A 27,580-nucleotide genomic window follows, 5' to 3' on the forward strand; every position below is an offset into this window, starting at 1 on the left:
GACAAATAAAAACCTCTTGACCACAAACGTTTGGTGGTAATACCAATCTGACCAGCAGCTAAAGAAAACCATCAAACACAAGAATGAGACGCTTTACACTCAAACATGCTTCAGTGAGGATACACATCCTTCATCTGCTCGATGGTCGGTGCACGGATAATGTCGTTGATTCCGATAATGTTCTCGTGCTTGAAGCGCAGAAGGATTTTGATCTCTCTCAGGGTTCGCTGGCAGTAGGTCTGGTGCTCAAAGGGGCTGATCTTCTTGATGGCCACGCGTATCTTGTTCTCCCGGTCGTAGGCAGAGCTGTATTTAAAAAAAACAAAAACCCCAAAATAAGACAAAAATGCAAACCTTTTAAATCCATAAAACTCAAATGCCAGATATGTGCAATAACTGCATTAATTTATAATTACGATTCAGAACCACTTATTAGGACAGAAAGGCCGCAGGTGACCAAGACTTTCTCGCTGTGGTGATGGTGCTAACATAGCTAAGAACATGGCCTTTGTGGTGAAAGTGAGTCACACTCTCTCCTCTGTGAATGCCCAGCTGTGCCCAAAACTGAGCACAGCCATTATCCAAATGTTGAAAACCATGTTTTCAAGTTGGGATGGTAAATATGAGAATCAATCAAAGAAATACAGACCAAGGGTCACTGAGCTGATGGAGCACACCTCACTAAGATGAACTGCTCAGGACTCTCCCTCTCTTCCACACCTGGAATCAAGGTTTTTTCCCCCTTTAATTGCCTTAAGTCAATGTTTGGTGGAGACTGTGCAGACTGTAGTCAATGTAATCAATATTAAAGCTATAACCAATATCGCACAAAATAACACTTGATATAATCAATTTCTTCCATATCCAGCTCTAAGCTTCTGTGCTTACTGGGCCAAGCAAGTTCAACAAGTGCAGCCTGAAGAACCACACATGTCACATACCAGCACGATACTGTAGCTTATATTAACTTCTAATAACTATCTTTAGAAGACAACAATAAAACCTATTCCACAAAAAGACCACATGTTCATTCACCAAAAAGTCACGTATAATCCCAAATAAGGATTTATGAAAAAGGTACCATACAATTTTTAAAAACAACTGACCAAAAAACCTTTAACCGTTACTTTAACTATTATTTACAAATGAAAATGGCAGATAAAAAATAAAGAAACATTGCTGTGTGAATCAAACCCGCTCAAACCTCTGTGACAAATGCCACTTCCTTCCTGTGGTTTGCAAGCGAAAAGTTTTTCATGTTAAGTCAAATCGGCAGGAAATGCTAGGTTTGAATTAAAAGTATTGTAAAACAGTAAGCACACACTAAAATGGAAAGATAAGTGTAGCACATTAGCTTTTACACGAGAACTACTACAGCAATATAGAAACTAGTGGTGCAGCGGATCACGGTTGATCCATAATCCAAACCGATCCCACTCCACGGTTCGGCACACACGTGATCCGAAGATTCGAAAAAGAAGGAAAAAAAGTATGAGTGTGGTCAGTCTGTCAAGCGATAGCTATGGTCAGCGCTAGTGGTCCAAGTGGAGGAGCAGAGGAGTTTGAGGTATTTAAGCAGCCCTTTGCTGCCCAGTTCGACCGCTTAAAGCTATTACAGAAGCTACTGGGGTGTTTAGCTGCAGACATGAGGCTGTACTCTCCTGTGCAAAACAAGGGGTTTAAACAATGATGAACGTGCTTGAGCCACGCTATGATATCCCGTTGCGCGTCCACTTCAGTGACAAGATCGTTCCAGGCATGTATGAGCAGGAAAAGATTAAAGTTATGGCTGAACTGTCCCAGGCATCTTCTGTTGCCCAACTAAAAATGGGTGGAGCTGCAGGTCAACGGAAAGCTACGTGACCGTGACCGCTCATTATATCACAGCGGAGTGGTAGATACAAAGCCCTGTACTGCACCTTAATTTGTTTTTATACAGTTCCATGGAATGAGTCTTGAGTTGAAGGTTTTAATAGGCAAAAATTACTTAAATAAGTTAATAAGTAAATGTTAAAATTCTCTCTTTTTTCCTTTTTTTGCCGATCCGAAAATTGATCCGATCTGTGACTTAAAACCGTGATCCGATCCATGAGATTTGTGATCCGTTGCACCACTAATAGAAACCCAACCGGTTTAAGTGCTTTCAACCAAACCATATCTGGAATGTGATAAAGACAAAACATTTTCAGGAAATTAGGAAGCCGTCTTGCATGCCGGGTATGGAGGATCTAAAGTTAAAGCTAGATTTAGAGAAGGAGCAGGGAGTTAACATGCAAAGCTTAGCTAGCTACTTTCATATCACACATTCTTCACAGGAGAGGTCAACCTTAGCAGAGAGATCCCTCACTAAGGTAAAGGCTCATTACACAAACATGTATGATTAAAATATAGATAATAATAAAATAATTCAATTCAATTTTATTTACACAGCGCCAAATCACAACAAGAGTCGCCTCAAGGTGCTTTACATTGTAAGGTAGACCCTACAATAACACATACAGAGAAAAACCCAACAATCATATGACCCCCTATGAGCAGCACTTTAGTGACAGTGGGAAGGAAAAACTCCCTTTTAACAGGAAGAAACCTCCAGCAGATCCAGGCTCAGGGAAAAATAATAAATACGCTTATCAGTTACTATATTGGAAAAAACATTTGCAAGCCTTTTCAAAACTCTTACTCCAAAATTAGTCTACGACACTTCATTGTCATACTTCGCATGTGGCTAAGCAGAAAACCCAATCCTAATCATTGCCTACAGACACTGACAGACGCCCTGACCAAAGGTGCTGGAATATTTTTATGTACCATGCAACTCCAGCGGCCATAAACAAAGACAGGACCACAGCACATGAACACCGTGTGTGTGAGATTAGATGTTGAAAGGGAAAAATAAACACTAGCACACCCTTTGGCATGAAGAGGGTTTGTGTATCAGCACTTTTCTCTGCAGGGTTTTTACTTCCAAGAATGACACCACTTATTTGTACTAACTAGTAAAAACATGTTGGCTGGATTTTTGTTTAGTCTGCCCACTTTGTCTTATTTTCTCTTGTGCAACTGTGCAGAGACCATAATTTCCAAAGCAGAAAGCAGATGTGATGTTTTGAATGTGGGACACATTAAGCCTTTTAGAAAACAAAATCTAAACTTCACTGCCATCACATTTCCATTCATCATAAAATGATCCAACAAATTTAGTGCTTTCATTGACTTTATTTTACATCCTAGAATCAGCTTTTTAACACAATATATAAATGTTGGACATCAAGAGTACTTTCCTCTTCAGTTTCTGCTCACAGCTGTAACTTATTTTGGAAACATTTTTAATTTAGAAAAAGTATCTTTAGTGATTATGTGGAAAAATGTGGGTGATTATGCTCGCACCCAACAGGCTCAGTGTTCATCCACTCAAATATCCAGCCCTGCCTGTGCTGAAACACCTCCTCCACACTACCCCAGGTACAGACATGTCCACTGCTGAATATCTGGCTTTTTTCACTCTTAATGGCTGTGTCAGACCCACGCTGTGGTCTCAACCTAAATCTCACAGCCTTACCAAAAAACCCAAAACAAAAGCAAACACACTTTACTAAAATAAATAAGAAGATATGCAGGAGTCGACTTCAATTAATCTTTTCCAATTATTAGTCTGCATGAATGACTGCAATTTTGACTATAAAAGCACTTTGTTTTTTTGTATGTTCTAGTTTTTTGTTTTTTTTTTTAAAAACTGAATAATAATGACAGAAGTTGAGCCCGCCTACATACGTCATGGAGAACGATTAATTTACAGCCTGGTGTTGGGTGTGCGAAATGATCAAACATCTTCAGATGACACATCCAAACCAAGTCCAGCTGACCTAGTACTGCCAGGAAATGCAAATCACTGCTGCCAGCTCATCTCACCCCATTTGGTACAACCAGAAAAGCAAAACTGCACAACGCAGCTGCACCTCGGGATGACAAACTGAGAGAATTTGCAGCTTTTATCATCTTCCTCAGCTTCATCGTTTACATCTACACAAGCATTGTTTTATTTCGGCACATTACACACAACAGAAATGACTGAAAAACACCCACGTAGTCAGACAAAATAAGAAAATGAGTTGCTATAGTGATGGGGGTGTAAGGACTGCAATGTAAACACAAGTGTGCCAGCCTTCTGTGAGGGAAATATGAGTGACCTTCCTTTCCACTTGTGTGAGAGGAGTGTGTGTGTGTGTGTGTGTGTGTGTGTGTGTGTGTGTGTGTGTGTGTGTGTGTGTGTGTGTGTGTGTGTGTGTGTGTGGGAGGTAAGTAAATAGTTCTCCATGTAACTGTTCTACACCAGCAGATGCCCTCATGTACAGAGAAGCAGGCAACGACAGTAGTTATTCATCAAAGCTGCAATCCGATCCAGGGCAGAGGCAGTTTGGCACAGACATCATATCCTCGTACTGTTTTTAAACAGTCAATGGTACAACAGCCTCCTCCTAGTTTGTGGAAATGGCAGACATGAGAAGCTAAATATTTTCATGAAACTGATAATATGTCAAAGGTCAAAGATAAATATGTCCCTAACTTTGGAAGCATTTAGAACAGCAGGTCTGCAGCAGTACTGGATGGTATAACAAAATGTATATTTTGGAAGACTTTGATGCTTTCACTTTATTTCACAGCATAAATCCATCTATGCATCTGCTACTTATCCAGTATGGGTCACAAGGGCAGCAGTCTAAGCAGTGCAGACTTCCCACCCCAGCCACCTCCTCCAGCTGTTCCAGAGAGACAACCAAGGCCTTCCCAAGCCAGCCGGAAACGTATTCTCTCCAGCAGCTCTTGAGTCTGCCCTGGGTCTCCTCCACACCGGATATGCCCAATACACCTCACCTAGGGTATCTCCAGGATGCACTCTAGTCAACTGTCAACTCAATCTCAACTGGCTCCTTTCGATGCGCAGCTCCTCACCCTCTCTCCCTCTCTTTCCTCTTCCGGTGAGGAGCCACCGGAAGAGGAAAGCTCATTCCCAGCAACTTCATTCTTTCAGTCACTACCCAGAACTTGTTGAGGTGTTTGGAGGAACGTAGACGTAGACTCATCAGTAAATCAATACTCTGCTCTCGCTTTACCACAACAGACCGGTACAGCACCACTCTCCCCTCGTTCGTGAACAGGACTCTGAGATACCTGAACTCCTCCACTTGAGGCAGCAACTCCTCCCTGACCTGAAATGGGCATTTCACTTATTTCCAGCTGAGAACCACGGCTTCAGACTATGAGGTGTTAATTCTCATTCCTGTCATTTCACACTGGCCCAGTAAGTGCTGGAGGTCACTTTCTGATGAAGCCAGTATTTAATGGCAATATTTCTGGATGACAAACCTTTAGTGCAAAAAAGCTGTGAAACAAATCTCCATTTGGACTTTTCTTGAGTAAAACCTCCTGTTAGCTTTGAGTAACACACAGACACAACAGTCTGAAGTACCACCTCTAATCTACTGATTTGTATTTTTGGACAGGATTTTCATCTGTCTGGACTCTTATGCTCTGATTCACATGTGCATGCATGTGAAATGAATATTTTCTGCTTTTAAAAGACGAAAAGTCCACATTTGGAGGTGGGAGGGGTTAAGGGTGACAATCAGACTACACATATTTTCACACATCAATTAGGTTTATGGGGTGAGGCATCATAAATCACTGGATCAGGTCTAGAAAAGGATCACGGTTTAGCCAACTCTAAACAACATTGGTTGCAACTTCTTTTAAAAAGCTCAGTGTCTTAGTTGGCATGGTGAAACGTTTCTGCATTTTCTGATGCAGAAATATACCTTCTAGTGAAATACATCAGGCACAATGTTGTGCTCATGATCATGTGACCATTTCCTGTTTTGCAAAAGACCAGGATGGTATAAAGATGAATGCAGATATCAATCGTTGGTTATGAAGCCCTGAGATGAGCAACCTTGCTGTTCCTGAACTGATGTGCACAATTTTCTTTTGTTTTATTATTCTCAGGCTGCAGCTGCAAAAAAGAGAATTTGGTGCTTTTGTGGTTCATATTACTGTAAAGTATTTATTAAATGATCGCACTGACATAAGATAAAACTTCTTCTAAGGCAAAAAAGGCCTAATACTTTTTGGTTTCAGCTTTTGAAATGCTGTTCCATGCTACAGGAATTTATGACAAACAAAAAGTATTGGTTCATACTGTATTTCACCATATTTACTGAGCCAAGCCCTGCAGTTCCTTGTCCCTTTATCTGGCATGCAGAAGGAACTTTGAGGAAGTACAAAGTACAGAGTTCACCAAGTAGTTTTAATGCAGTTATCTCTGCCTGCTAAGGCAGTTTTGAGCTGCACGGCTTTATCACTGGAGGGTGGACTCGGGCTGCTCTCAGGCACCTGTGACCTTTGAACTGAAAGCTATTACTCTGCAGATCAAACCTGGTTTAAAGCCCTCATTTTTTTTAGCTATCCTGTTTTGATGAGCAATAGTTTAACTTAGTTTATTTTACTATTGTAATTTTTTTGACCATTTCACTGACCTACATCCATCCATCAAAAAGCATTAAACGTCATATGTGACTAGAGCAGGGCGATATGGCCAAAAATATTTATCACGATATATATTTGAAAATTTGCGATAACGATATAACTGACTATATAATTGATGCGAGACAAAATGCAACTCCACAACTTTACTAGTGCAACCCCCCCCCCCCCCCCATCCATTTATTTTTACTTAAACAAGCAGCTGTTTTTTATGTGCATTGAAGCTATATAAAAATTTAACAGTGCAAATGCAAATTCCTTACTGAAAGTTTAACCAAAAGGCATTTCCAGTAGAAATGGGCTGGCATATCCAGAGCATAACCATGTATAATATCCACTGAAGTTAAAAAGAGGTGCTTTGCAACATTAAACTGCAGTGTGCCAAATAAAAAAGTCAAATACGTATTTTTTGGACAATAAAGGTGCATGGGATTATAAGGCACATTAAGCGAAACAAAGCAGTCAGATAAATCAAACTTTATTAAACTCATTCTTCTTGCTTCCTCCACTTCTGTACCATTGATTCATTAATGCTGTATTCTATCACAGCTGCTCTATTCCCATGTTGTTGCAGTATATTAATCACTAACCTCGTATTGTGGATGGATTATCTCAGTTGTTCTTCTGACTGAAGTTTGGTCCGTTTACAGCATCCTGCCATGCGACTGTATTTGTCTCTAACCATCAGGAACCTTCACGTTAACTTTTATCGAGTGGAAAAAAATTAGCGTTCATCCTCCAGCTTCACTGTTTATGTTATGCTAACATAGCTGTGTCGCTAGCGATCACGTAGCACATCATTATATACCAGCTAGCCCAACTTCAGTAACTTTACAAACATCACTGCTGTTTAGTTTTCTAACTTCATTTATGTTGGAAGTGATAGCAGAGCTGTACATTTGAATTTTTTCAGAAATCTCTCAGTCAGAACATGCTATATCATGCTGAGGTAACTAGCGAAACTAGCGAGCTAACTTCCTGCTAACTTCCTGCTAACTTCTACCTCCGTTAAAAGTAATAAATTCTGTTTTCATGGATGCCTGGATGCTAAACTTCATAGTTACACCTGGTAAAGCAGCAATGCTGATCGTTTTATTAAAGATGAAAGAATTTAGACAGATTTTTACTCTCAGTGATGCTGCAGTGTTCGTTTGACTTTGGGACCTGTAGATGACGGAGTTTAGGACCCAGATTACTCCCAGATTTACGAGCACCTTAGTCCGACAAATACTGCAATTGACTATGTGCACGTTAGCATATGCTACTTCCGGTGCGGAAACTCCTGTGGGGAGCTTTGTTTCCGGTGTCCTATTCGCGCCTGGTTTACGGTCCAAAACAAGTTAAGCAAATGAATCAAGTGGCGATTTACATTTCTATAGATGTCTTGGGCATTTACCCAATATATCTGTAAATGATGTTCATTGACTTGTCGATATTTTTCCCCCGCACCTCAGAGCAAAAGAGAAAAGGGATTCAAATGTTATATTTCTCAGCTGTCCCTCGTTTATCGCGGGTGTTATGTTCTAAAAATAACCAGCGAGAGGTGAAATCAAGTAGCCAAATTTATTTTTGACGATGCAAAACGTTTGGGGGACACTTCAGAGTCACACTGTTAACAATCAATGCAGCGATTCTGTACTGTACAGGAGAGGCGTCACGGAGGAGATCGTCTGCAGCGATCAGGACGCAGGACACAATGTGACGTAAAATAAGCATGCAAACTTGCACTAAAAAATCTGAAACAGCGAGGTGAAAGGTGAACCGCGTTATAGCGAGGGACCGCTGTAATTTTGAAGGTAAGTCACAACATACCCTTCCTACATACTAATGTATAGAAACCATTACCAGCAATCATTCATTTTTTGTGTGGCTTTTTTCACGGTTTGTTAATATGCTGTGTAGGTGTGTACTTGACTAGCTGATATCGACATAACGGGGGAAACATCTGGTTTGACTATTCTTCACCTGTAGTTTGAATGCTGAACATTTGCCTGTTTAATTCATAAGACCAGTCATTATACAGAGATGTGCTTCTGAATGTGGACGATGTGTCTTCTGCTGCAGTGATGCAGTTCTGCTTGTGTTGAGTGATGTAAACAACTGATCGATCTAAACGCTTGATCATTAGATTTTTTTATGACACAACAGCGGTGAGTGTTCCCACGTTCTGCTCTTTGTAACTTAACGCAATCTTTCCGTTTTCGAGTTTTGGACATGATTTTGGAGTATATCTTCGCAGTAGCAATTGACCGCAAAGTAAAGCTACCGGAAATATACAACCCCACATCCGGTCTCAAACCAGGAAGTTAGCATTGTCTCGTGCACATAGTCAATAACAAGGCCCGCTTGCATGTTCTACAAAAAAAAAAAAAAAAAAAAAAGTGCTTTGTTGTGTATCTGACGGACAAACACCAAACCAGTTCCACATCACTGAAGTGGCACCATTTTTACAAACCAATTCTCATTCATCCGTTTCACTCAATGATCCGCTTTCTCCCTTCTCATTCTCCGTTGCCGCCATGCTTTTCAGCCATGTGCGTATGAAAACAAAGGCACTGCACATGCGCGCTTTACCCATATTCTATTGCGATATTTCATTTTCTTATCATTGCCTAACATTGTACCGGTATTACCATGAACGGTATAATATGGCCCAGCCCTACATGTAACTGCATTTATTAAGAATCAGCTGTAAAGTCAACCAATCAGTGTTTTTAAACAGAGCATAAAAGTTGTATTAAATCCTTAAATTCTCCTTTACTTTGAGTTATACGGGCCTACAATTAGGAAAAAAGGTGAATCAAATAGGACCAATTTTCGATCCACATTGTGTACTTTCCTGAATTTGGGGAAAAAAGGCCTAGGTATGATTATGCAATAATATTTTTACAAGCTAAATTTAACACAGCTTGTGCAATCATTATTTTAATGAAGTTGCTCTGTAGTGAAATCTTGTTTTTCCTATTTCCTCTGTGCACTTAGTGTTTTCTGAGCATGCTCACTGCTCAGGAAGAAGCTTTGTGGGGGTAGGGGGGGTGGGGTGCCTCCATTTCCATGGAGACAAGAATACAAGGCTTTTCTCAGTTATGCAATAGGACTGTAACCATGACAATATTCATGGTTAGAGTGGAAGGAAAAAAAAAAAGGGGGGGGGGGGGGGGGGCAAAGTTCACTGTGCTTAAAGGGCGACCCATGGTGAGAATGTGGACTGACATCACAGTCACAGGTTTAAAAAGGCAGCGTGAGTACCATAGCTGTGGGGTTGGGCTTCACACCACACTCAGTGCTGCTGTGAGGGGGTTTGCTGCATTAAGAGGTGGTACAGTAGGACTCGAGCGTCTCTGCCATTTACAATTTACTGCTGTGGCCTGCAGTTACTGATTCAGACCGACAGCAAGTCATAACTGCTTATCAGTCACATCGCAGATTACTCATGGAATTTTTCCTGAATAGACAAATGTTAGTCAGAACCAAGAGAAAAATAACTTTACAAAAAGAAAAAAAGAAAAGTGATTGGACCATAGCAGTTGAATAAGCCACACATAAATTTAAACACGTCATTGGTTTCCCCTGTTTAAACTGCTTAAATGAGTTCCTAACAATAATATCAAAATTAACCTACAGTGAAATAAATTGACATGTGCATCTGCAACAACTATGAAAACTGTTCTCCTTAACACGACTGCACTGCTACCAGAAACCACTGGTATATTGTCCGGCCTACAGAACACGTAATCTGCAATCTTATTTTTGTTAATTTCATCCTGTAACATTGATTTATTTCTGCACAGAGATCAGTTAAGTTTAATCTTTTTGAGCTGCTCTCTGAGAAGCTTCAGCAGATAACCGGGCGACACTGACCATTGGCTGCAAAAGCTTAATTCAAGTTCATTGAGATTTATACCCTCCAGCATTTATCATTGGGAACGATCATAGATTTAACTGCATTTGCATGCTTACTAAAAAAAAAAGAAAGAAAAAAAGTTAAAAAAACAAAACAAAAAAGTCTTTCCTGTTTCTGTGTACACTAACCACAATAACCCATTTATAAAAACATGCCAGCATGGTGTTTGTGTCTGCAGGTGCTTTTCAATCAAGCTTACATGGGTGTATGAAATATTCAGCTCTGCACAATAAGCCATTTGTTTCCCTGACGTCAGCAAAATGCCCACATTGAAACATACCTATAGTTTGTTTTCAGAGGTAAAGCGCTATAGTGCGTGGAGCTCAACAATATCATTTCACTCACTGTTCACATTTATAAGTAATAATTAGCAGGTAACCTTATTGCAGCAATTCAGACTATTTAGCACAAACATGATAAAGAAACTTTGAAGAGCATGAGCAGAGAAAAGTTTCTTCCTCAAAGCCATTTCCTCACACAGTATGCATCGCAGTTTTCTAATATATTTGTACAGCCTCAGTGTGGCCTGCAGGGTTTCGTCACAGGCTTTGCATTAGTGACTGGTGGAGTCTATTCTTACATAGGGGAGAAGCCACTCCTATAATAAAAGCCACCTCTGCTACTATCATAAAAAAAATAATGAATCCATTTACGTGGAATAAATCATTAACTTTCCAGTGTCATTTCAGACTGAAAATGAGACATATATAACTCCAAGAGACTGTATGGAGTCATTCATAACCCCAGCTCTATACTTAGGTGTGCCGTTATGATAGCCTTAATATTTTAACCATTATAGGCTTAAACGTTACTGTAACATTTAAATTTGCTGCTTGTTGTCCCCATCCTTTTGAGTATAAAATGTTTACGAGTCCAGCAGACCAAAACCCAACAGCTGAAGCTGAAACCAACACAAATTTTTGCATTTAAATAAATAAATAAAATAACGCCAGTTATTATTAGTTAGCTGCCAGCTATTAGGAAGGCACAATACTGGTGTCAGTAAGCCAACCTATGGACTGAGGCATTTCATTCAGTTCTATGTTATTTCAGTTTTATTTTCTAATTTTTCTTACTATAAAACTAGTCGATTATTTTCTTTTACCAGTACAATAACTGGTAAATTAGATGCCAGGAACATCTGTTTTTACTGATACTGTAAGTCATTTCATTGCTTTCATTTCTTCACATATGAAGTGGATTATACAACCAAATGTATTTAAAAAATACATTTAAAACAAACAAATAAAAAAAAGTATACTTTATACGTACACACACGTACTCTTGACTTCTTTCTAGGTTTTTATATTTCACTCTCTGATCACAGCTGCTAACATGACATCTAAATAAATTTATATAGTTTATTTAACCTAAAAGCATAAAGCAGACTAATATCAGGCAAATGAAGCAAAACCTGAATGCACAGAATCTCGCCATCAGTCTTAATGTGCATCTCCACCTGTTACCATCAGTTACAGCTGTCATTCTTTTGAGTCATCGAGTCACAACCCGATTTTTCTAAAGCATGTCGAACAAATTTAAAAAACAAAAAAAACCTTTCTGGCATTTAGAATGACCGAAAGTGACTCTCTGTTTTATTCAGTATGACCTGCTATGGGTGACTGAGCTTATAAACCCATTAGGAAGGTGTTTACAGAGGTCCCCAAAATTTATTCTGTTCATCAGGACGTAGTGTTTTCAGTTTCATCACTCATCCAAGTGACTTCTTCAGTCTCAGCTGATTGCTGGTTTCCAACCTTATAAACAGTACATTTGCATAATGACTGAAACAAGCCCACTGAAGGAACAATGGTGCTAGTTAGTACTGACCACAACATTATCATCTTTCCGGCATACAAAGGTAGATGCACAGTTTTGCTAAACCAGAAAGACTATCATAAGAAAATTTTGTCGCTCAGTGACGAAAATACTTACGAGCCTCTGAAACGAGACCCAGGAAGTGGCTACAGGAAGAGGGTGATACCAAACCAAACAACCTCTGCCGAAGTGGATGTCACAGCACAGAAGAGCTACCTCGTCAGGCCAGGACTCTGCAGACTATTTACACCTACAGGCCAGTGGACACTCTTTCAAGGATGAGGATGTAACATCCTGGACAGGGAGGAACGCTGGTTTGAGGGCGGAGTCAAGGAGGCCATTTACGTGAAAAGGGAAAGACAGTCTCTGAATCGAGGAGGGGGCCTAAGGGTACATCTGTCACCATCTTACAATGCTGTGATTGCAGCCGTTCCCCAACTCTCTGTGAATGGTGATCTTTGATAAAGTAGCTTTGATCAGTGGGTGTTGATCAATGGTCATGAAAACTTCCATAATTAAGATTAAGGAACTGACCTCCCAGCCCACCCAGCCCATTGTTCCTTCAGTGGGCTGGTTTCAGTCATTATGCAAATGTACTGTTTATAGGATTGGGGAAACCTGCAGTCAGCTGAGACTGAAGAAGTCACCTGGATGAGTCACAAAACATTTCTCCCGCTGAAAACGCTACTTCCAGATGAACAGAATCAACTTTTGGGGATTTACTCACCTGGATGATTGAGCATGCATCAAGTAATTTACAGAGGTCAAGTCAGAGAAAAGCACAACAGCAAAACAAAAAACTGTACACATGTGACTCACTGAAACTTTTCCCTGCAGCCCATTTTTAGGCATCTGCTAAGAACCACTGATATAAATGCTTAATATAGGAACTCTCCTACAGATAGCACTCATGTTTTAATTTCTGACCATAGGCCTGCTGCTTCTCTCCTATTTAGCCACAGCATACCTTCCAGTTCCAAGGCTTTGACCAAACACTTGAACCTCAGATTCAGATGCTGTTTTTTTTTTTTTTTGCATCAATTCAAAGTCTTTCATTTAAATGAAGCACTCTCTCGCATCTCTGAATGAGGGAAACCAATTAATACAAGAGCTCAAGGGAGACATTTTTCATAGACAACAAATTGTGCAAATGAAAGCATCGGCAGTCTCTAGAATTCAGAACTCAACCTGACCAACACAAGGATTTTGTCAGTGGCTTCATAGTTATTTAAAGCGCATTTAGATTTCATAATGATGAACTGTAATTAGAAAGTTGGAATCCTTTAGACTTCTTTCAGAGAATCTGGACTTTACTGTGACTTATTGGTTAGAAAACTCAGTCTTTTGGTTTAAAAACTGATAAATGAACCAAAGTAAGATGTCACACTGAAAATTGTAAAAAGGTATTTTTCCACTGTGGGAGTGAAGACTATAATGAAGTCCTAAAAACAGCAAATACTCTGACCGTAGCTTTTAAAATGTTGCAATTTTGTGCTTTTAAATTAAATATTTCTGGGGCTTAGCAGAGTCATTTTCATGGATTTCTAGTTCTTTATGTCACTTCATATACGGAACGATTAACAAAAAATATATCTTAGTTTGTCACAAGTGTTTATTTTAGGGCAATTACATTTTGTTTGTTTATTGAAGCACACTTGTGATTTGTAACTCATGCAGATAATTTAGACTATTCAGCCGAAAGGGTGCTAACCTAAGGTAATTCAAAGACAGGCGTGTTTTAAAATCTCTGAATGAAAACATGCAACTTTTCTTGAGAAAAAAAAAAAAGAATCTTCCACTGTTCATTGTGATAAACATCCTTCCTTCAGCAAAACTTTGCTTGTCAAGCCCAAAAAAAAAAAAAGTATTCATTATAACACTGGTGTGTGTGTGTGTGTGTGTGTGTGTGTGTGTGTGTGTGTGTGTGTGTGTGTGTGTGTGTGTGTGTGTGTGTATGTATTTTAAGGCAAGTTGAACTTTCGTAAGCATACCTTGACATAAAAATGAGGGCAGGTGATAGAATCAAAGCTAATTCTGCATATTTCACTGTGCATGAACTCGATATCTGCCTTTTTCTCATTAGGTTACAAGTCCTAATGTAAGCTCAGCACTGTGGTTTCTGAGAAATGCGGATGCAACAGTAAAAGCAGCAACAACATGCACCTCTAAGTCCTGATGATCAACACAGATATTAACATCAACGCAGCAGAGCAGCGCCTGAATGTTTTACAGCCCTTCTGAACCAGAAGTCGTCATGCTCGTCTTGGCAGGCGCAGCCACCCAAATTACCCAAATTACATCTCCTTCTGAATTGCACAACAGGATTTCAGAGTGTCAAGGCTCTCATTCTCTCCCCCCCTCTCTCATTGGCTGTGGAGTGGTGGTACTGATGTCAGAAGCAGAGGAGTTGCCATGGAGATGGGCACCACAGTGGCATTTCGAGAGGACGAAGCAGAGCATCGGCGGTGGCTAAGAATCAGGCAGGTCAAGGACTCGAGACGGAGTCAGAATCACCAGAGGACAAGAATGACAAATAAATTTAGGATGAAATGTTTACAAGCAACAAGTGTTTCCCATGCTGGATGTCAGTGATACCAAAGAGTTTGCTGTGATAACACAACTTTGTATTTCTACACAATACCAAAGCTCAAATGATAGCCAGGTTCACATTATGAGATGCCAGATATCAGAGGTGCTTATTAGTCCAGCGGGTTCTTATATAGGGCTTTTCTACTCTAACTGGGCACTCAAAACACTTTATACAACTTACCTCATTCACACAGGAGCTCTTTTTTTTTTTTTTTTTTTTTTTTTATAAATCCTGTCTGGCAGCTTTTACAATCAGAATTATGATTTGAATACACTTGTTGTGCTAACCACATTTTTCATGTTTTTTCCATGCATGTATGTGTTTTCTATCTAACATTTGCACACACCGGATGGATCGCAGAGCAACCTTGGGTTACTATCTTGCCCGATGATATTTGGCATGCAGACTGGAGCAGCCAAGCATCGGACCACCTGTTTGGTGAGTGCGAAAAATTTAGTTCCATGTATTTGTCAGTTTAATAAACCAAATATTATCCCAAAGCATTCTGATGCTTTTTGTGTGACAAACTAAAGAACTATTTTCTTCACAATTAACTTTACGTTTTTATTTAGTTGTAATTAACTATAATCCGAATCTGGAGTCATGTTCATGTCTTTCTTTTCTATTATACATGTCTGCGCAAGTGCGCTTTAATGTGGTTAATTTATTTAATTTCTTCCCTTTATTTGTTTATATAGCCATCAACACAAAAAAAGCTCTTTTCGAATAGCACTGGAGCAGTTTCAGTGTGCTGCTTTGTTTTTACCACAAACCGTATAAAAGATAAACGCCGACACCGTGACGTCACCCACTGGTTAGTCAAGTCCAGTTCTGAAGCCTTGAGTTGAGCATTTTCAGCATATTCTGAATAATCTGACACTTAGAGTGATCAAAATTTACAAAATGGACTTTAATATTTTATTCAATATGACCTGAAATGAGTGAATGAACCCATGTATTTAACCAGAATCCATTTATAGACATGGTGTCTGGCTGCTGTTTTTCTGCAGCCTTCTGTAGGACTACAAGTCTTTTTGCAGCCACAGGAGTAATCCTCTGGTGGCCATTAAACAGAGTCTCTTTCCTAAAACAGGCTTCACTAAGCGATCCCCACTGCATACTAGCTAATATAAAAGCATACGACTTATCCCCTCCTGCCGTTTTCCTTGTTCCAGTGTGATATGAACAAAAAAAAGTGGAATCTGACCAACTATCACCCATCTTTTCAGATGTAAAACTTTTTATAAACACGAGCCACTTCAGCAGCATTCCCCCATGATCTAACTGCTCATGTGGGCGGGTTGAAAAAGGCAGAGTTTGCCATGGCAGCTTCTGAATATTATCACAGAGGGTGATACAGTATCTTGTGATTGTGTAAGCATACAGTGTTAAGAGGCTCAGTGTACCACCAATCTGTGGTTGTACATCTGCTCATGTCAGGGCTTTCCAGCCTCAACAGGCACCAACAAGAGGTTGTTGAAAGCAAAAATAGGCCTGCTCTGAAAATGACACAGACATACCTCACAGTCGACTGGTAAGCAAATGTCTTCATGCAGCCTACCAACTTAGGTTACAAAGAATCTGCATCATGTTTCAGGGTTTTTGTAGAAAAATAAACAAAATGTGCATTTAATGAGAATTCACAGAAAACGAATATCCTGCTGTACAGTGGGCGACCAGAAAGAGAAGTGGGATTCTTGGTCCAAAAATACGCTCTTTAAGCAGAAGCTTACATCAGCGATATCTGATCTTATAGAACCTCCGTAAACACTTTTCTGATTACTTTATGGGCTCAGTCACTCATTTTGGGTAACAGTGAATAAAACCTGAAGCACGATCATTATTAAAGCCAAAAAGGAGAAATAACGTGTATACCGATTTGGTATATAACTGTCAATAACAAAATAGTCAGATCAACCTGTAGCTTGTCATGTCTGGTTTCAAAACAGCAAGATGGTGACAGTTAAATGCTCAATGTGAATTTGGTTTAAATAATCCAAAGGAGTTAAACCCAGTAGAGCTGTAGAAACATAGTTCTTCATAATCTTTAAAAAAAAAAAAAGAAATCACACAAGCAATCAGTGTATCACTGTGCATCTGTGGCTTTTACTCATGTTTAATCTCTATAGAAAATGCAACAACAGAACAGTGCATCCTGCTTTACTGACTCATAAAGGCCAGCTGACTGCAGCCCAACACCACCATACAGCAGCGCAGCCTGACAAAGAACTGACTGATGGTATTTAAAAATATTTCAGATGCAAACTGAGGGATGTCTGAAGTACACCCTGCAACACTTTCGCTGGCTGCTGCACATCAAAGCTACATGCCCAACTGGCTGAAAACCACAGGTCTCAAAAAGAACGCAGAAAGAGGAGTGCAAGGAGGCTGAGGCTCGCACAGCACTCGCTCCAACCGCCTCTGACTCGGAAGCACACACAGCCAAAAATACAGTAACGCTACCAGAGTCAGTGAAACAACTGGGCTTCAACCTGAACCTGAGTAAGGACTGCGAAAGGATCACCGATTTGTGAATATAAGCGAAACTGAAGAAGCCATCATGGGACGGCATCTGTGTCACTCCTTCAGGCCCATACAGTCTGCTTTACTGTGACAAGAGCACAAATACAAGGAGCAAAGCAAAAAGATGTTAATGGTGACAACATCAGGTGCTTACACCATACATGTATCCGTTTCTCTATTGTTGTTGCTATTACAAAGTCATTAGATCCTCTGACACTTAGTGTGCACAGTTTGGGCCAGTGCTAGTGCTGAAATCTGAAGCTCAACGCACCCTGAAACATATGGCTAATAAAGCTACGGGAAGCGGTCGGTACAGTCCGGAACAATAAAAACCACCTCTAGAAGTAGCAAGAGTGTCTGGACTATAGCTGAGTGTGTCTCCAGCAGAGCGTTCAGACACACTGAAAACCAAGATGACACAGCTCAGCTGTCCAAATACCTGCCAATGTCATTGTGGGACAAAGAATAAGTTTTGAAGTGTACTTAAAAAATTGCAAGGTCAGCCTAATATGGAGAGGCAACTCACAGTTTAGAAGCTATGACATGACCCTCCCGTTCTTCAGTGTAATCTTCAGGATATGGGGGATAACTGGTCAGCCGTTCTCAGTGATGCTGACGGGACGTAAGGTGTTAAGAGATGTGCAGTTGTTGGTGGTGACAATCCATTAAGGGATTTAAAAAAAAACATGCAATAATATCCTAAAAAGCACAGGAGGACAGTGAAGAGAGGCCAGAACATGGGACATGCTTTATCGTATATAAGCGAGCAGCGTCATTTTGGACCAATTAAAGATCCAAAAGGGAAGCATGATCCAATCCAACGGGGTGTAACAATAGTCAAGTCAAGTTGCAATAAAAGCAGATGTAACTCTCTCAAAATAAGAAGGACTTGGCCATAGAAATAAGCATAAACTGGAAAGAGTTTATTGATTTTACAGTGGATTTAATCTCTTTACCCGATTTTAAGTCAATTTTCAGGATTTACAGGATTATTTATAATAGATAAGGATCCAGTCCAATTATGAACAAATACAAGAAATAGCTCCAAGAATCATGTCCTTGGTTTTACTCTCATTAAAATGGTCGTCAAAGTTTTGATGTCACTAAGACTTTCTAACTTTTTAACAAGCACTTTATTTTGCGTGAGGGGCAGGTAGATTTGGGAATCATCAGCATAGAAGTGGAAGGACATGCTCTAACTTTAAAAAAGCAATAGATCAGATGGGAAGTGGGCAGAGAACTGTCCCCAAAAGAGAACCTTGGGGAACTCCACAGAGTAGCAAGATGACTGACATTAAAACATCTTTGCAACATATACCACTCTAAAGCTGTACCTTTACTCTCCGCACAGTGCTTAAGGTTGACTGGGTCCAAGGGTAGAATTTAAAAATTTGAGTCAGAAGAAAATAAAAGAGCATTCGAAATTCCTAAAAGTATAAATTATGAAGTGAAAAGCTTTGCACATTAATTTTTCTCTGTAGGAAAATCTGCAACAAGATTAGAATTGTTACATCTATTTAATATTTTTAAGAAAAACAAATAATGCACAAGTTCTATTGTAAAACATTTAAAATAACACCTAATGGCCATACATTTTAAAACCTGTGATTTTTTTGATCAGCCAAGAGATTTTTCTATCACTGGAAATTAAAAAAAAAAAAACCCTAACAAAAGAAATTAGAGTTTTGAACGAAGCAAAAATCCCTCGAGTTTCCCTTTCGACCTGAAAGGTTTTGTTCAAACTTGCCCAGATTCATCATCATTCATCAAATGGACTGAAACATTCCTGAAACTGGTCACAACATGCTTTCTCTGAAAAGGCCCTTAAAAGAATACTATTACAGCTACAGCCATTAAATACTGATGACAAAGCTCCAGACAGACAGAAGATCATCATCATCATTAACATCAATAAGAACCCAATTCTGGAGGAAAATATGAACTTTGATGGTTACTGGAAGTGGCACCTGCAGAGACCACACTGACAGAGGCCACATTTCGGTGACGGAAACAAAGTTCATTAAAGAAAAGTTCAAACCTTTCACCCAGTTGGCAGTGTGATGGACAGGGAAGGTGTGGAAAGGCCACAGTGATGAGATCCAAATCTTAGAAGCAAAACTTTAAGCAAGTCATCACTTGTAGTAAATTAACATAAACTGCTTGCCAAGACGACGCCTAGAGCACTGATATGTACATTTTACAGTTCTACCTAAATCCGCCTTCCTGGAAATTACGTTACAGTGATAGAGATCTCAAAAAGCATAACTGCTCTGTTTGGTAGTAATCCTCCATTTAACACAGTTCATCAATTAGCGCAATAGTTAGCACAACAGTTCATAAAACAAGATAGCATGTAATAAGATGGACAGGGATGCACTGCATTTAACTTTTGTCAGTGTCAAACCGACACACTATAGATAGCGTACCCTAAGCCACGCTGATACCAAGAACCGATCCACTAACACTGTTAAACGACCAAGCTCTAGTCCTTACTGTGGGGAAGAGACTGGAAGTCATTCCTTCATATTTAAGACAACAACAGGGTTAAGGTATGCTGCTTTACAAACTGTGTGAAATCAATGTGGCAAATAAATAAATCCAATAATATTTATTTATTGCGCTGGTATTTGTAATCAAAATAATAAACAACAGCTCAGTGTGAGAGACATTATGGTGAATTTATGGCACACTGGTTGTCAGTTTGCGTAGGTTTGATTACACAGAGGTGTTTGCAACCTATGCAAACATGCTTGTGTGCAGTCCTCGCTTTCCATAAAGACAGCATGAAGGTCGCCATGAATGATGTTGTGCATAAGTAAAATGCTAAATTGTTCAAAACTGGGCTGGATCCCTGTTCCAAACATTAAATGTTCTTGCTTCACCTCAGCTCTTTGCAACGTTATAAGTTCAGGGTCCTCTGCAACTGTGGGCTACTCTTGCTTATGCAAGAATAGCCCACAGCCTGGCTGCTTGCGACACTTCCCCCTGGTAAAACAGCTACAACATGCGGACGATGGTCTGCAAAGTTGCCCATAGGCTCACCACTGAACTATTAAGGCACCAGTACACTCGATGCATTGGTCTCTTCATGTGCCACCAGTATAATCGTCACACAATCACATTGATGAGTTGTAGCGCAAGTAGCCATTGCAGTATTCTTCAAAAAACAACAACAAAAAAAAAAAACAGTATGCCACTCAGGCAGCTGTGATGTAGAAGGAGAAGTTGTCAAAACCGGAAGCAAAGAAGGTTTTTCCACAAAGTCTCATCTTTCCAAACTGTGGGAACATCTCCCTCCGTTTACCCTGAGCTTCTATACTATCTCACTAAAACATTGGTTTAAAAAAAAAAAAAAAAAAAACAAAACACAAAAAAAACTTTGTCACCTTTGTGAACGACAGCACATAGCAAAAGTGACATCACTTTGCTGACACATGCTGTGGCGTTCTTTCAGCTGCTTGAGCACCTCTCACAACTTGATGTTTGCGGCCTAGTTGAAGATACAGTGTATAATTGTGTCCTTGCGGCCGTTACCTCCATTTCTGTGATGTATCCATGTAGAACATTAGGTTGCTGTAAACTGCAGTAAAACCTTGCAAACACGTGTTACAATTAACATAAAGAAACTGCTGAAGCGGTGAGCAAGACAAAGCATCATCATTGGTTTTCAGTTGTGTTAGCTCTCCTGACCACAGTGTGTGGTTAAAACTGAAGTGTTGCAAACATACAAATAAAAGCTAGCTGGATATCAGCGGTAATATTTTCATGCAATAGTGTTTCTAAAGTTGTCCAAGCAGGTGAACTTCTGAAAGTAATTTTAATGTGAGCTCAGCTCTGCAATAATGCTATCTTTGCAGACTGCAACACGTACTTTGAAGCATTACTGTAAAAGCACAGAGGCCTCTTTACAAGTGAACATCCTCACATGGAAAAATGTACTTCAATTCGGCTTGACTTGAGCTACGAGTCATTTCTTTGCTCGTACAACTGTAGCTGTGTGCTTTCGGTGGGTTTTCCAGTTTGCAGACGAAAAGGTGCTAAAACAACCTGCTGTGCATCTACACCGTGGGCAGACTGTGTGTCAAAGCCTGTTCTCAGAAAAGCCTGCTCCTCTCTCTAACTACAGAAGACAAAAGAACTACACTGCTGCTGTTTGACACAAGGACAATATATTATGTAATGCAGTACAGTGTGCACATTTAAGGTCAGAAGCAGCTCCTCAGGCTAAAGAAACACATGCAAGAAGTGTTTTTCAAAGTAGAGGGTAGGGTTTGATTTAATACACCAAGAAATGTGGACAAAACTAAGTTACCTTTGATTGCCATTCCTGTGTGGGAATGTACACTACTAAGAGAAACCACAAATAAAATGGTGAATAATTTGAGTTTACACTCTACTGCACTACTGATCGCATACCATTAGGTAGAAAGTGGATAGAAAATAATGCTTCTGTGGTCTATCTTTCCTTCACATTCCTTCATATACTGCTTGTAATCTGCCATCAGCTACAAGGAAAACCCCTTGAGATACTCCCACAATACATTTTCCAGGCATTTTATGCAACACCAAGCAACTTAAACAGAGGACTAACCTCATGTAGGAACAAAAAGAAAAAGAAAGAAAGAAAAATTTAATGAGGTAATGTCAGCTCACTATAAAGCCCACACACTAGCGGTATTTCCAGGATGCTTTAAATGAGGTGGCACAGGAAATCTGAATATTTGATTGAGAAAACTGGCCTAGAAAACATTAGGTATGACTTTCAGGCTCATGTGAAGCCCCGTGCAATAATTAAGATGATATTACAGGGAATGTGGTGCTGCACATGAGACTGAACATATTTTTTTACCCAGTGTTTTTGCAACGCATGTATTTAGACTCTTTACTTAAGTGAAAGTCTCACTTAAGCAGCCTGAGAGTACTAACACAGCACCAAAACAAACTTTACATTTCAAAGCAACATTAACAAAGCAAATGCAGAATTAATATCAAATCATAATCATTGATGATCACTTTAATAATGCAGCTGGAGATTATTTAAATGTGTCTGGGTGCTTTCATGTATACATGAAAGCTGTTATTGGGTTTATATTACAATCTTTAAAATATTAAGAACCCAAGGCTTCAAGATAAATCATGTGGGGTGCAAATTACATTATTAGCACCTAGAATGTAGTAGATTAAAACTGCATTTCTGTAAATGTTTAAGTAAATGTGGCAGAAATAAACCTGAAGACATGAAGACACATATAGAAACTAGAGTTGATTAAATTACTGCACATGTCACTGAATGACTACACGCAGCATGTTACAGAAACTGAAGAGACATTCTTATTTTCTGTTACATTATTTTTTCGACGCCACGCTACTCTCTGCTTCTACTCAACTACTTTTGAATGGAAAGAAATTAAAAACCTGTTTACAGCTGAAACACTAAGGTGACATTACTCATATTAAGAAATCAATAGTTATGCTCTCAGAGCATCATGAGTACATGACTCCAGGTACCTTTAAGTGGAGTCCTTTTTTTTTTTTTTACATTCAAGGTTTGAGTTTATTGTAATTTTCCACTTCTAATCACTACATTGTGCAGTGAACCATGGCTAACAGACCCAGAGTAGCACTGCTGCAGAAGCCTCAGGCAGAGAGCTAACACACAAAGTTAGTATAGTTAATGAGGGTTTGCAAAAACAAACTATGCATTTTTAGAATATCTGCTATAGCTATAGGAAAACCGGTGACAAACATAAATATAAATATTAAAATAAAGATAATGGGAGGCATAACTGACACTGATGGGTCGTTTTAGTGACTTGAGGGTTGTTTTAAAGCAGACACTTTTGTATTTCTGTCCACTGGAATAAATGGAATTAGCATTTTTGATTGAGTCTAATTGTTATTCAATCCAGTTATTTTAAAGCCTCGGTTTCTCCACAATTATAACAGTAAATGACACTGTGTTAGTACACATAAAGTACAAACAATTAAGTCGCTAATGGCTGCAATATTAAACTGATAAACACAACAATGAATCCATATTCTTGATGTGACATTGTAATGTATGAGTTTCCTTTTACTTTAGGAACTTTAAGAATATAAAACATGTTTCCAGCATCTGTCTAGTTAAACAGGATAACGATCTTTAGCCGAGTGAAGAATCTAAACAGTTTTTTTCCATCTCTTTGCGAAACAGCTATTTAGTAAAAACAGCCTTAAACCTTTAAGCACGATCACTTTCCATGTGCACAGAGCTTCACACGAGCCTGAAAAATCACACCCAGTGACTTTTTCTACTCTGCATTTATTTCTGATCAAATGTTCCGATTCCACGCGGGCCCCCTATGCGGACCCCACTTTAAAAGAAATCCTGGAAACGCCTCTGTCCGCCTGAAGCGATCGATACCTCAGATATCGTCCACCCTGTTCAGCATTGATAACAGCTAAAAGTAGACACATAAAATGCACTTCCAGGCTAGTATAATGCCATGAAGTCAGCGACCACCGGCCGGGATTTAACTGCCGTCTTCCTTTAAGCAACATCGGCTTCTCGCTGTTCCTTGCTAGCCAGACGAAACATGACAGTTAGAAACGGAAAAGATGCGGGTTAGCCGCCGTTTACGTCGGGCTAAAATCAAAAAGTGTCAGCCCGAGACACTTCGGCTACAACTTACCACACCATCCCGTAGGCGCCTTCGCCGATGTAGGAGAGGTTGCTGTACCGAGGCCCGACGTCGAAGGCCTGCCCGCGGACCAGCTCCGTTCCCGGCCCGGGGCTGGGGCCGCTGCCAGTTGGGGCAGACACCGCAGCTGTCGCCATTACGAGGACTGTCTTTTAAAAGGGCTTTTAAATGTAAAAAAAGAGCGACTAGGATCAGAAAAACGTGCGTGTCTGTGCTTATATCCGACGCCGCTGTGACTGCAACAGGGTGTAGAGTGTGGCGGAGGCCTTCCCGACGTGTGGAGTGTTTTTTTTCCTTTCCGTTAACGTGCGTTCAGAGCGACCACACCGCGGCTGTGCTGTCGCAGGCAGGAGCGCGCAGCAGAGGATGCTGCTGCAAGACATCAACGGAGGCGGTCACGTGACTCCGGTCTTTATTTATTTATTTTACTTTAAAAGAAAAAAAGCTTTATTTTTATTCTGCCACAGAAAGGCTGTAACGGAGAGGACTTCAGATAACATTTACGTCATTTGAAACATTACAAATACTAAAAAAAGAAACTGGGCTCTTGGAACTTTATCAAGTGGGCTATAAATGCAATTGTAATATTATATATACTATATTATATTATTTTATTATTATTATTTACCTCTACTCTGATGTTGGCTTTGATCTATCTGTTAGCAGCTGCAGAACAAGATTACATGTTCTTTTAAAACATGAAAAAACACCCCAAAGTAACACTTTCCCGATGAAAGTAGTTACTTTAAATGCATGAAGTGTAAACTTCATCTTACTAAACTGCATCCTACTCCTTTTCGAGCACACACATTCTGAAGACATAGATATATACATGATAACTTGATGTTTGTTAAGTTTTTTTTTCTTGTTATTTCAGTTATATTTGCATATTCAAAATAAAATTCTATCTATCTATCTATCTATCTATCTATCTATCTATCTATCTATCTATCTATCTATCTATCTATCTATCTATCTATCTATCTATCTATCTATCTATCTATCTATGAATTCGACCTTTGCAAGTTTGTTCAATAACTAAATAACTTTGGTTGTGGAGATATTGAAAGACAAAAATGTAGTCAAGTGACGAAATGACATATCTACATGTCCTAATTTTCTCTGTAACTGATGAAATCGGTGTTTCTCCATGTCACAATATTTCTAAATTATGATCTGATCTGGCATGCTGAGCTGTAAATAAATTCAGTAAAGTTTTAAGGACATAAAGTATAATAACTTATACATTATTTCATATGCAGCCTTGTCTACATATAGAGACCCTTTTATTTCAGGTTTTTACATAAAAAGGAAAATTATCACCTTCTTAGCTATTTTAAAATAGATTATAAAAATAAGAATTTTCACATCAAAGTTACCTATAAAATGATGATGATGAAGTTTTAGAATTAATTTATTGTAACATAAATATAATATAAAAACTTATTCGATCTCTAAAGAAAGAAAAGCGGATTTAATATCAATGACGCAGCTTCTACGCATTTAGTTGATGCCACTGGTTAATTTTGGAAGGTTATAAACACTTTTATTTTGCATATAATACTTTCCATCTGCAGAATTTCATTAAATGTTGGACCATAGGGGACACCTTAAAAAAGTAAGTTGTCATGTGCTTTAAACATGAGCTGCTTTCTTTTACCTTTTAAATGTGCACTCAATGACTTACCTGGTTAAATAATGTTACATTAACACACTGCACCACCTGGTGGTAGCAAATTGTATTATGCAAAAGTGCAGCTCAGGTATAATTCAGCTTCAGCTAGCATCTCTTCCACACAGTACACTGATGCTTTGGGCATAAAGTCATAGGTTTCTTTACATTCTGCTAATAGCTTTAGTTCCCTCTAGTTTGTAATTGTTTAACTTATTTAGACAAACCTTTAAAGCATAAATAACTAAATGAAAAAGAAGTGAGAGAAAAGAATGAAAAACCATTACATTAAAAAAAGAAGAAGTGCTGAACGACAGAAGGTTCGAAGCAGATTGTTTAGAAGATATGAAAATACCAAAAACCACGACTAACCACTACTTCCTCATTATCTCCACAGAGTGAGAAGATTTTTACGCACATACTCGTGAATGAGGCCCTTCATAATACCCACAACGACCCAGACCTCTAGATGGCAGTGTGGGTTAAATACTATGTGAGAGAGGAAGCGCTGCAAGGCAGAAGTTGCTAAGATCATCAAGTTTGCAGTAGTTCACAATAACATCCCGTCCATTTTGGCCCACTAAAACAAAAGAAGCCCAGTCTGCTTCTCTGATCAACAAACTCTTATTTAATATCTAAGGCGGAAATGAACTGTCTTTAAATAACCACAGCAATATTCATGTATAATGACAAATATAAATGTGAAAAATTCAGCTTCTCTTTTTGTGGCACATTTGTATAACTACTGATGAATCTGTTGTCACACAGTCTTTAGCAGTTTGCACCCATCACAACCAATCCATGTGAAAGAATCTAAAAATAAAGTTAAATAAATACATACATACATAAGCAAGCAATTAGACATTTAAAAGATATCAGATCTGCTTAATTATCAAGGATGTTTTGTTCTTCTTATCTGGGCTGCTCCCTTTAGGGGACACGACAGTGGGTCACTTGCCTCCATCTCATCCTCTCCTTGGCATCCTCCTCTGTGTGACGCCAGCCCTCTGCATGTTCTCACTACATCCTTGAATCTCCTCTGTGGTCTCTAGATTATTTGACCTGAGCATTTTCAACTCTGCCACTCAGTTGTGCCACCATCTCCTAACCATACATCACAGCAGGTCTTACTAATATGTTAATCATCCCTTGCACTTGTTTTTCTATAATTCAGTCATGAATGATGACAAATATTATTTTAATATTTTAAAATTTTTACTGCTGCATCACAACTGACCAAAACCTGGTTCTGCCAGAGTTTTCTTCCTGATAAAAGTGTGCTTATCCTCCCCACCTTCACCAAGTATTGCTAATAGGGGGGGTTTATGGTTGTTTCTCTCTATTATTTTTAACGTCATTAACATAAAGCATGAAGTGCTTTAAGGTGATTTCGTTGTGCATTAGTGCTATATGAATAACATTTAATTTAAAAAAAATACATTTTGAAAAAAATAATAAAAACACAACAACAGTTGTAACAGTTATTAGCCAGATTATTAAACTTATAAAATCCACTAACACAAATAATAAAATAAAGACTTGAGATGTCCACATGGCCAAGTCAACTGCTTTCTGAAAAGCTGCATTCATGTCGTAATTTCTATTGTGATTTCTAAACAATAACAATAATAACAATAATATTTATATTTATAACAAGGTGCAATAATAATTAATGTGCAATAATAACAGTGTGCAATACAAATACACTTATTCTTCTTTTTTATACTAAGTTAATATACTGTGTTGTGTTGTTTGTTACGTTGTGATGTGTCATATCGTGTCGTGTTGTGTTATATGTAGTGCCGACGTAGGACAGTTTTTCCAATTTCATTGTACTACTGTACTATGTATGACTG

General features: G+C 39.1%; 1 protein-coding gene across 1 annotated transcript in view; it reads right to left on the bottom strand.

Moving 5' to 3' along the window:
* Positions 1–24,420, bottom strand: part of mapk1 (mitogen-activated protein kinase 1) — a 34,330-nt gene extending 9,910 nt beyond the window's left edge. Inside the window, exons 1-2 of the mRNA XM_026186221.2 lie at positions 24,044–24,420; positions 124–306 (exon numbers count right to left, since the gene is read on the bottom strand). Coding sequence (XP_026042006.1) covers positions 124–306; positions 24,044–24,189 — 329 coding nt within the window. The 5' untranslated portion in view covers positions 24,190–24,420. The remainder of the gene's footprint in view (positions 1–123; positions 307–24,043) is intronic.
* Between the last annotated feature and the right edge of the window lie 3,160 nt (positions 24,421–27,580).

Source organism: Astatotilapia calliptera, chromosome 12, assembly GCF_964374335.1.
Source record: "Astatotilapia calliptera chromosome 12, fAstCal68.1, whole genome shotgun sequence".
Classification (NCBI taxonomy): domain Eukaryota; kingdom Metazoa; phylum Chordata; class Actinopteri; order Cichliformes; family Cichlidae; genus Astatotilapia; species Astatotilapia calliptera.